Genomic DNA, 10,645 nt, shown 5'->3' with positions numbered 1-10,645 from the left:
ACATTTTGTACCTCAGCATTCCCAATACATTTAATTTTTAAATTTTAAAATAATATTTTATGTGCATGTGTGTAATTGCCTGCATGTAGGTAAATGCACCCGTGTCGTGCAATGCCCGAAGACAGAAGAGACGGTTGAATCCCCTGGAACTGGAATTACAGACAGTTGTTAACCGCCATGTAGGTGCTGGGATTCGAACCCAGGTCTTCTGCAAGAACAGTGTTCTTAACCGCTGAGCCATCTCTCCAGCCCCTTAATGTTTATTTTTCATTTACATTTGCTTTGGTTTGATTTGGTTGATGGAGGAACTGGGGACCACAAAGTCTGGCTCTGTTCCAAGGCTATATTACATAATCACTCCGTTATATGGTGTGAGATCTGTAGAATTGCAAATTGATGGAAGATTCCTGAAAAACCTGCCTGAGATCAGAAGTCTTCCCTGACAGAGTTGAATCTGTATACTTTTTGTGTTAATTTGCCACAATGTAGTCACATGGCACTGTGGTTTGAATATGAAATGCCTCCTGTAGGCTATGTGTTGAATATGTGGTCTCTCACTGGTGGCATTATTTAGGGAGGTGGTGGGAATTTGAGGCGGTATGGCCTGGCTGGAGGAAAAAGGGTCATGTCCTTGAGGATTATGCCTGAACCTGTTCATTCTCTCTCTCACTTTCCCTTTTTTTCTTTTCTTTATTTTCATGTGTGATATGTATGTGTGCATGCATGTTTGCATGTGTATGGGCACACATACATGGGAGTTTGTGCATGCATGCATGCATACGTGTGTGTAGGTGGCGTGTCCAAGGCTGATGTCAAGAATTATTCTTGATCTTTCTTCCACCTTATTCACTGAGGCAGGGTCTCTGAATCAAACCCAGAGCTTGAAGACAGAACTAGTTTCTCTAGCCAGCTTGTGCTGGGGATCCCCTGTCTCCACCTTCTGAGGCTGGAATTCCAGGCAGGCTGCCCTGCCCAGCCAAGTATTTACCTGAGTTCTCAGATCAAAACTTCAGTCCTCCCGCTTGCATGGCAAGTGTTTTAGCCACTGAGATATCTCCCCAGCCCCTCTTGCTTCTTCCTGCTTGTCATGAATTGACTAGTTTTCTCCCATAGTACATTCCTATTGCCATGATGTTCTGTCCAAGCACATGGGGGTTAAGTGATTGTGGAGTGAATGAATCCATGGGCAAAATAAAGCTTTTCTCCTCCTCCCTGGCACTTTGGTCACAACAATGATGATAAACGTGACTATACATTATAGTGCTGGAAGAAGGAGCACTGAGTTATCAAGTGCAGGGGAAAAGGCCAGCACACATGGCTGGGGGCCAGGGATGGTGAATGCTATGGGACATGTTGAGTTTGCGTTGTCTCTTGAGCCCATTAAACGATTGGATCTCTGAGTCTGAATGGCTGGTTGTTAAACCTCTCATAGTGGTTTAATTTCATAAATGATTGCTGAATGACTGAAGGAACCAATGCCCCTGAGGGTGGGTGGGGCTGTAGGAACTTGCAGCTTCTGTCTTGCAGAGATGGGGGCCACTGGGCTATGTTGGCTCTGTTCAGACAGACCCCACTAGTTGGCAACAGCCCAAGTAATGAGAGGGAGAGTCCTTCAGCTCAGACATCCTTTTTGGTGGTCTTTGGGAGGATCTCGTTTTGAAGGTTACAGACTCTCTGGCTCCCAATTTCCTTCTAGCCTGACATGTCAAAAGGCAGTCTGGTCCAGTTGTCCAGTACATTGAATAAATAACTCTCAGTGTGAGTTTGACCTTCTAGAGGACCTATCCAACACCACCCCCCATCTGCTTCTCTTTATTAGAAAATGAAGGGCTAGAATTGGACAACCACTTACTTCCTGAGTCCCATGCTCCCAACTTCCTTCTGGAATGAAACCCAAGTTCCCAAAGGGAGGAGGCCTCTGCTATGAGGAGAAACTTCCTTGTCAGACCCTGGGGATACCAGTTCCCAGGATTTTGGGAACACCTGTCTTCCTTTTCCAGAGCCCATCTCTCCTTTTTTCAGGGGGTGGATCTAGTCAGAAGGCTGAGACCTCATTACCCCACTTAGCCTCGCACAGGGCCAAGCCAGCCCACCTGGCTGACCAGTCTAGCCAGATCAGAACTAGGAAAATAGGCACAGAGACCAGGAACATTGCTATTGGCCAAATGCCAGCCTACCTGAGGCCCTGCTGGCTGAGAGACAGACTGAGCAGAGCTACCCTGATCTAGCTTCCCTGGCTCTGGCTCAGTTCTGACTGGACCAACAGCAGCTCTGGTCCCCTCCTCCTTAGGTCCAACCACTTGTTACGCCCACATACCAGCCCTCCTCCCCCAGCACCTGCCCAGCCCTACCTTTCGGGAGCACCATCAGGTGGGCCTGGGTCCTCTGCAGTCTCCTCAGTCCTTCATACTGGGCTCGCAGGAACTGGATGTTAACAGGAGGGCCTTGCCCTGGGGCCTGAGTTCGGGAACTCTCAGCCATGAAGCAGGGTCTCAGCTCCAAGAAGTTGGGTAGGTCTGGGCATAGGCAGGCCAACCCTTTCATCCGGATCCGGGAGAAAAGCAAACACTGAGGTCTGAGACAGGGGGAGGGGAGAGGAGGGGGAAGAAAGGGTAGGTGGTAGGGTGAAAGAGGAGAGAAAGGGGAACACAAAGTGAAGATAGAAGCTGGGAAGATAGGCCGGAGGGAGAGCAGTGGAAGAGGAAAAGCGGGGAGAAATTGAAGAGAGGCGACGGGAGGTAGGAAGAGGAAGGAACCAAAAGGAAAGGTCAGCTAAGAGGAAGATTTGGGAAGGGGCCAAGAACTGGCTAACAGAGGAGGAAGGAGTGAGGTAAGAGTAACAAGGTGGGATTAGTGGGGTGAGAGCAGAGGGCGAGGAGGGTGCAACAGGCAGGAGGAGGTAGGAAAGGACGGACTGGAGAGTGTGGATGAGAATGTGCCACTAAAGAGGAACGCAAGCACAGCTGCTGGGATCTTCCTGGCGGTCCACGGAGGTCTTGTTCCAAGTGCTTTGCTGCACGATCGTCCAGTTTAGAATGTAGTTCCAAAGACTACAGTGAGATCCCAGTTTCCTGGCAGAGCTGGAACTGGCTGAGGAGTGCCAGGTGCCCGCTTCCCTCACACATCTTGAACTTGACTTAGCAGGTCATCAATACCTGCTGGTTGAGTGAGCAACCGTCAAAAAGAACACCTTCAGTAGCCTCAAAGGCTGGGCTCAGGATGTGTACAAGGTCACCCTCCAAACCTCCATGCAGCCCCCAGAAAAACAAACAAACAAACAAACAAACAAACAAACAAACAGCTCCAAAGTCTACAAAGGACAGAGTCCAGGGGAGCTCTGGCTCTGTGCCGGTCCCACCCCCTTGACATTTGATCAGCCTCTGTGGTCTTAGCCTTTTCCAACAAAGCAGCAGTTTGGCGTTTATCTTGTGCACATTCACACCCTGTTTGCCAGCCCCACCATTGCTCTGAGTGTCAGACACTGCCTCCTCTAATGCTAGCTGTGACTTACATTGCTGTGCTTGCTTGTTTCACACAGGCTAGAAGTCCAAGATCAAAGTGTGAGCCGAGTTGGTACTCCTGGGGGCTGGAAGGAGGGAGAATCTGTTGTATGCTTCTTCCCTACTTCTGGTGGCTTGCTGCCCACTGTTAGTGCTCTTTATCTTATAAAAGAATCACCTGATATTTGCCTTCATCTTTATATGATGTACTCATTGTGTCTCTGTCCAAATTTCCCCCTTTTATAAGGATGCCATGTCACTGGATTGAGACTTAACCTGATAACCTCAACTTAATTTAACTAATTAAATTGCCAATAAACCTATTTCCAAATAAGGCCATACGGTGAAGCTCCAGGCTTATGATTTAAACAACTAAATGGAGGGGGGGGGCATAATTAACCAGGTAGAGAAATGACAGCTCCGTTCAGAGAGGCAGGTACAAGAGAAAAGATTGTGGGAGGGACAGCCAGAGGATTTGTTTTAGATGTCTCAGTTCAGGTGCCTGTGACCTTTGGGGCTGCAGGAGGGAGTCAAATGCTGGGTAGAGAGATCTTAGCTGAAAGTGCAGATGCCATTGTTTGTGAAAATGGTGGTCTATTGTGAAAGTTTTACTGTTAGGAAATGTATAATAAAGAGGTTGTCCTTAATCCTTCCTTCCTTTCCTCCCTCCTTTCCTGCCCTCTTTCTTTCCTTCCTTCCTTCTCCTTCTCCTTCTCCTTCTCCCTCCCTCCCTCCCTCCCTGTCTCTCTCTCTCTTCTTTCTTGTGTGCAGAGACACCCCCCTTCATGTGCTCCTACTTTCTTCTGTCTCTTATCCCTGGTTTTCTTTCTTGTGGCCCCCTGGTTCATTATGATGTTCTATTGGGATGAAGGATGCAGACTGGATGGATCTTCTAGATTACGTCTACATTACATACTCTTGTGTTATGGATGTGTTTTAAAGAAAGTTACTCTCTTTTCCCTACTTCATGATTTCTTCCTCAGATCCTGGCTTGAATTGGGTAGAGCTCCATCAGTGGAGAGGGCCTGTACTCCTAGAAGGGGACTTGGGAGAGAAAATACCCACCCCACCTCATAGGAAGGGAAGAAAATCTTTAGCTCTGTGCGTCAGCTGGTCTCAGGATTCAGTGAGATTTTTATCTGGGGAGAGTCTACCTTAAGAAGCCAAATTCTGGAGAAGACAAACGTTTAAGGAACAGATAGAAGGAAGTAAGATAATCAGTGTCGGGGCTGGAGAGATGGCTCAGCGGTTAAGAGCACTGGTTGCTTTTGCAAAGGGCTTGGGTTTTCTTCCCAGAACCCACCTCTATCCGTAACTCTACTTCCAGAAGATCTGACCCCTCTTCTGGACTCTGCAGGCACTTGGTGCATGTATAAACATGCAAATCAAACAGTCATACACATAAAATAAAATAAATAAACCTGGGGCTGGAGAGTTGGCTCAGCAGTTAAGAGCACTGGCTGTTCTTGCAGAGGACCTGGGTTCAGTTCCCAGCACTCACGTGGTAGCTAACAATCATCTGTAACTCCACCTTCAGGGGATCTGATGCCTGCCCTCTTCTGACCTCCGCTGGCATTCCACGACTTGGGTGCACCTACCTACGTACAGGCAATACACTCATACCATACACATAAATAAATAAAAACAAACAAATATTTTTTAAGAAGTCAATGTTGAAAATGGAAAAACAAAGATAAAATGATAGGAAAAGCGGCAGAGAAGGAAAACCCAGGACATAAGGAAGGAGAGAGCATCAACAAAAGGAAAGTGCTGTATGAAGGTTTTTTTTTGGGGGGGGTTGCTGCTTGTTTGTTTTAAAATTTTATTTATTTTTATTTTATGTGTATGAGTGTATTGCCTGCATGTGTGTAAGTGCACCTGTGTTGTGCAATGTCCAAGAAGGTCAGAAGAGGGCATCGGGTCCCCTGGAACTGGAGTTAGGACAGTTGTTAGCTGCCATGTGGGTGTTGGGAATCACTTTTTTTATGTCACTGTGACAAAATACCTGACAGAATTAACTTCTAGGAGGAAAGCTTTATTTTAGCTCATGGATTCAGGTCACTAAAGCAGGGAAGGAGGAAGAGCTGGGTCTACAGCTGGGGAGCATGTGGCAGAGAATGTTCACATGATTGGTAGACCAGGAAGCAGAGAGTTGTGGGTACCAGCTATAACCTCCAAAAGCCTCCCTCTAGTGACCTACTTCTGTCATCTGGACCCTATCTCCCAAAGACTCCATAGCCTCCTAAGACAGTGTCACAAGCTGGGGACCAGGTATTAAAACATGAGCCTGTAGGGAACAGTTCAGATTCAAACTATAGCAGGTGGCAAAAGATGGGGAGGCAGAACCCCTTATCTCCCCTATGGAATAGCACCTGAGCCACCTGTGTGGAAGGCCGGCTATGTGCCTGGCTGTACAGTAAAACCTTTTCTGCTCAGTGCCTCTGTGAGCATTGTGATTCAGATAGTAGTGGTGTCTGGAGATGTGTGTACTTCTAAAATACACTGCCTTCAAGAACCACTGCCCAGTTTTCTGGCTCTCCAAGACTCTACTTAAGAGACAAGCAGTGGGAGGGACAACTAAAGCTTTGTCCATTTGTTAACCCTTTGATTTGTTTTTGTTTTTCAAAGAAGGTTTCCTATAGCCCAGGCTAGCCTCAAACTTCATATATAAATAACTAAGGCTGGCCTTGAATTCCTGATCTTCTTGCCTCCACCTCCCCAGTGTGGAATAACAGTCATTTATCATTAGATCTAGCTTGATCCCTTTCTTTCTTTTACCATCCAAATCCTTAATCTAGGAATTGATTTTAGTATTGAAGTATTAGGTATAAAGCATGGATGTAGCTAATTTTTTTCTGTAATTTTCCAGTCGTCACAATAACACTTATTGAATAAACTCTCCTTTATCTGTGATCCATGCTAATGATAATAATGATGCCATCCCAGGGAGTCTTTAGAAATAAATAACAAATTATGGCTGAGTCAGGTAGCCTTCCAGGAACATGGCAAGGACTGCTTATACAGCAGGGTGCCCCTCATTATCTGGTAGACCCTCAGGGAAGCAGAAAATGAAAGTCCTTGGGCACAAGACTCTGGAGTAAGGATGAGATGTTATTTGAGTACATATCTTCCTTCTCCATGTGTATTTAAGTGTATTGAACCTGTGATGTGCTGTTTGTGGTGGAAAGCCGACACCTGGGCTTCAGGTAGCCAGTCTTTTCCGAGAGGACCACCCCTCCCACCATTCTCAAAGCTCTTGCTGGATGGAGCTTATAGCAAGAGACATCAGAGCCCCAGGACTCATGGCCACACTGTCCAAGGGATCCAGCTATTCAAAGATGTGTGGGAAGCAACAGGTATCACTCACTGCTGTCATGGTAGGTCAGCCTCGGTGGGTGGAGACTCAAACTTAAAGAGAAAGCTCTTAGGGGAGCTGATGTGCCAGCCAAAGGCCAGGGCAGCCAGGTGTTCAGTGCGCATGGGGAAGGACTTTAGTTTGGAGTTCTTTGACTGGAAATTCCATACTTGTGGCTTCGCCTGGTTAGAATCCCTCACTGACTTCCCAATGCAAAACTGTCATTCAAGTCCTCATAGACCATTAGGTGGTGCCTTTCTTGTGTTTCCTACTCTCTAGTCTCTGTAGCAATTTTCTTTGAGTTCTCAAGATTCCCTGCGTATTGGTTGCAGATCTGCTCAAGATGGAGAGCCGCAGATCTTGGGTCATGTACCTCCAGCCCCAAATTGCTCATTCACTTCCTGCAGTCACCACACAAACAGTACCATGTGCCAAGTGTGCCAGGTGAGCATAAGGGAGCAAGTTCTCTCAAAACTTCTCTCATTTTACTGAATGCCCCCAATGTCTTCTCCTTCTAAGAATTTTGGTATGAATTCTCTGTGTTTCAGAACATTCCTCACCTCTAACTCTGCAGCATACCACACAAGTCTCTCCTTGTTGGATTATCATCACCTCAGTCCTCAGCTTCAGGAGAGGTATAATGTAAGGGTTAAGACCATGGGATGTGGAGCCAGACTTGTACTTGACCTTCCTTCCTCTGAGCAATGTTCCTCTGGGCAAGTCACTTTGCTTCACTGTGCCTGTGAAAACAACAATCCCCAAATAGAGGGAAGGAGCTTGAGCTGAGCAAACAAGTAGGATAGAGCATCGTCTTTTAGGAGCAAGGCATGACAGCAGTATGGTTCATTTAATCCTCACAGTTATGTGGAATAGGTACCACATCATAATAATGACTATTTCTGTAATATCACCCTTGCTTTGCAATGGTAAATGGCTTAGCGCAGATTAAGACTTTCCAAAGTTCCACATCTCCAGCCTGTCAAAGGTCTATTCTAGTTACACACAGAGTCATGGATTGGGATGCCATTTGTCTGGGGAACAGTGAAGTCCTGATCTTCAGTATGGGACTCAGGTGTACTCAGCAGATCCCAGTCTGGATGATTTATGCAGAGATTTCATGTGGGAATTAGGTGCTGATGAAATCGCTAGGAAAGCAGATAGAGCAGCCCTAGCCCTGCAGTCCAGACCATCTGCCTCTACCTTTTTGTTTTTCCTAAGGTGGGTTCAAGCACTGTCTTCCATTCCTCTTTGCAACGGAGCTTGTTAGTCTCATCATGAGGTAAAGTCTCTGTCACCTTTTTTCTTCTTTTTACCTTCTTTTTAAAAATATGTAGATGTATTTTTTTTTCTATTTACTTTTATTTTATGTGTATGAGTGTATTTCCTGCATGGAAGTGCACCCATGTCATGCAGTCCCTGTGAAGGACAGAAGAGGGCATTGGATTCCCAGGAACTGGAGTTACAGACAGATGTTAGACACCATGTGGGTGCTGGGATTCGAACTGGGGTCTTCTGCAAAAAACAACTAGTGATCTTAATCACTGAGCCACCTCTCCAGCCCCTTACCTTCTTTAAAAATTTTTTAAATTTATTTTATTTTTTATGCATATGGATATTTTGTCTGCACATATGTTAAGTGTACCCATGTCATGCAATGCCCACAGAGGTCAGAAGAGGGCATCAGATTTCCTGGAACTGGAGTTATGGATGGTTTTTAACTACCATGCGTGTGCTGGGCACTGAACCTGGGTCCTCTGCAAGAGCAGCCAGTGCTCTTAACCACTGAGCTGTCTCTCTAGCCCCTTTATCACCTTAATTTTTTTTACATTTGTGTGTGTATGTGTGTATGTGCATACATGTGCCATGGCTATGTGTGGAGGTCATAGGACAACTCACAGGGGCCAGTTCTCCCTTCCCACTAATTGAGGTCTGAGGTTTGAACTCAGTGGTCTCAGGCTTGGTAGAAAGTGTCTTTACCCACTGAGCCTTCTCACTTGCCCCTCTGTCACCTTCTTGAATCTGCTTGACTGAGTGGCAACACTTGCTTAATAAATTAAGGGACGTGTGGTTCTGTACCCATTCCTGGGGTAGCCCCTGACTGGAGCTTCCTGAAGCTTCTGCCTCTGCTTTTTGGGATGCCTACTCTGGTGATGTCTTCTCTGAGCCTGGATACCATGCTATGAACAGTCTGAACAACACAGAGAAGCTGTCTGTGGTTGCCTCTTGTACAGCCTCATCTAATAATCAGCATCAATGTCCAACATCAGCTGCCAGTGAATGAGCCCCAGGAACATGTGGCCCAGTTGAGCCTTCAGATGACTGCAGCCCAGCCAATATCTGAATGCAACTTCATAAAAAAAGCCCAAAGAACTGCCTATGTGAGCCCTGTCAATGTACAGACTATGAGAAATACAAGAAATAGTAAGTTGTTGTTTTAAGGATGGTTTGTAGATAGTTTGTAGATGGTTCTAGGATGGTTTGTAGATAGCTAGAACATTCCTATGAGTGTTCTATTAATCCTGCTGAAGCTACTGAACAGAAAAGTCACTGCTAAATTAAAAATTTGGAGCTGGAGAGATGGCTCAGTGATTAAGAGCACTGGCTGCTCTCCCAGAGGACCGGGGTTCAATTCCCAACACCCACATGGCCATTAATAACTGTCTGTAACTCCAATTCCAGGGGGTCTGGACACCCTTTTCTGACCTCTGTGGGCTTGCACAACACAGGTGCACTTACGTACATGCAGGCAACACACTTACACACATAAAAGTAAAAATAATAAAGAGAATATTGAAGAAAAGAAACTTCCAGGATAACTCCTGGCCCACAAAAACTATGCCACCTCTGCCATGAGTCACACCTTACAAGATGGGTGCCTGCATCCTGTATCTGTGTCCATAAAAATTTATGAGAGTGCATTTGATTAGTCAAGCATACCCTGTCCAGTATCCTAACTGCAAGGAAATCAGGCAAATGTCATTTTAAAAGCTTCACAACTTGTATGTCTCTGCATGGGTGCATACACACTAGTGTCGGTGCCGGGGAAGCAGAACAGAGCATTGGATCCCCTGGAGCTAGAGTTACAGGTAGTTGTGAGCCATGAAACATTTGGGTGTTGGAATCAAACTCTAGGCCCTGCGATGCTCAGAAGCAAGTGCTCTTAACCACTAACCCATCTCTCCAGCCTCAACCTCACAGCTTTTATAAGATACAAGGGGGTTGAGATGAATATCGGAGAAGGCAGTCCTCAGGGTCAGCCACCCATCCTGATTCCTAAATAACCAAGACTGAGAAAATAAAGAGAAGAGTCAAGAGTGGTGGTGCATGCCTATAATCTCAGCACTTGGGAGGTGGGGGCAAGACCATGAGGAGTTCAAGGTCTTCCTCCACAACATAACAAGTTCAAGGCCAGCTCGCCCTGCCTGACACCCTATCTCAAAAAAGAAAAAGGAAAGTAAGAGAATGTTTTAAGATATTGCCATGCATGATCCAGACTCTCCACCTAAAATGGTTTTTGCACTCATTGAGTTATAGGTCTTTAGGGACACAGTTTATCATACACAATTATAATGTTCAAAGAGATCTTGTCTTCTAGATGCATATCTCTATCCCTTCTGAGGTTTTTTTTTTATTTTCTTTTTTTCTCTTCTTTCCTTTCCTCTTTTCTTCCTCTTAACCTTCTCTCTCTCTCTTTCTTTTTCTTCTTGTTCTCCTCTTTATTCTCCTTTTAAGAGCTACAAGATGCCATCTTAAAGCCAAAATCACTAATTCCCACACCATGGAGAAGAGT

The 10,645-nt window shown here is 45.8% G+C and overlaps 1 protein-coding gene across 1 annotated transcript in view; it reads right to left on the bottom strand.

The window, feature by feature from the left end:
• The window catches only part of CUNH9orf152 (chromosome unknown C9orf152 homolog), a 6,047-nt gene extending 3,218 nt beyond the window's left edge, over positions 1-2,829 (bottom strand). Inside the window, exon 1 of the mRNA XM_008854664.3 lies at positions 2,352-2,829. Coding sequence (XP_008852886.1) covers positions 2,352-2,544 — 193 coding nt within the window. The 5' untranslated portion in view covers positions 2,545-2,829. The remainder of the gene's footprint in view (positions 1-2,351) is intronic.
• Between the last annotated feature and the right edge of the window lie 7,816 nt (positions 2,830-10,645).

This window comes from Nannospalax galili, unplaced genomic scaffold (assembly GCF_000622305.1).
Source record: "Nannospalax galili isolate Female #2095 unplaced genomic scaffold, S.galili_v1.0 scaffold666, whole genome shotgun sequence".
NCBI lineage: Eukaryota > Metazoa > Chordata > Mammalia > Rodentia > Spalacidae > Nannospalax > Nannospalax galili.
This window is presented reverse-complemented; position numbering and strand designations above follow the sequence as displayed.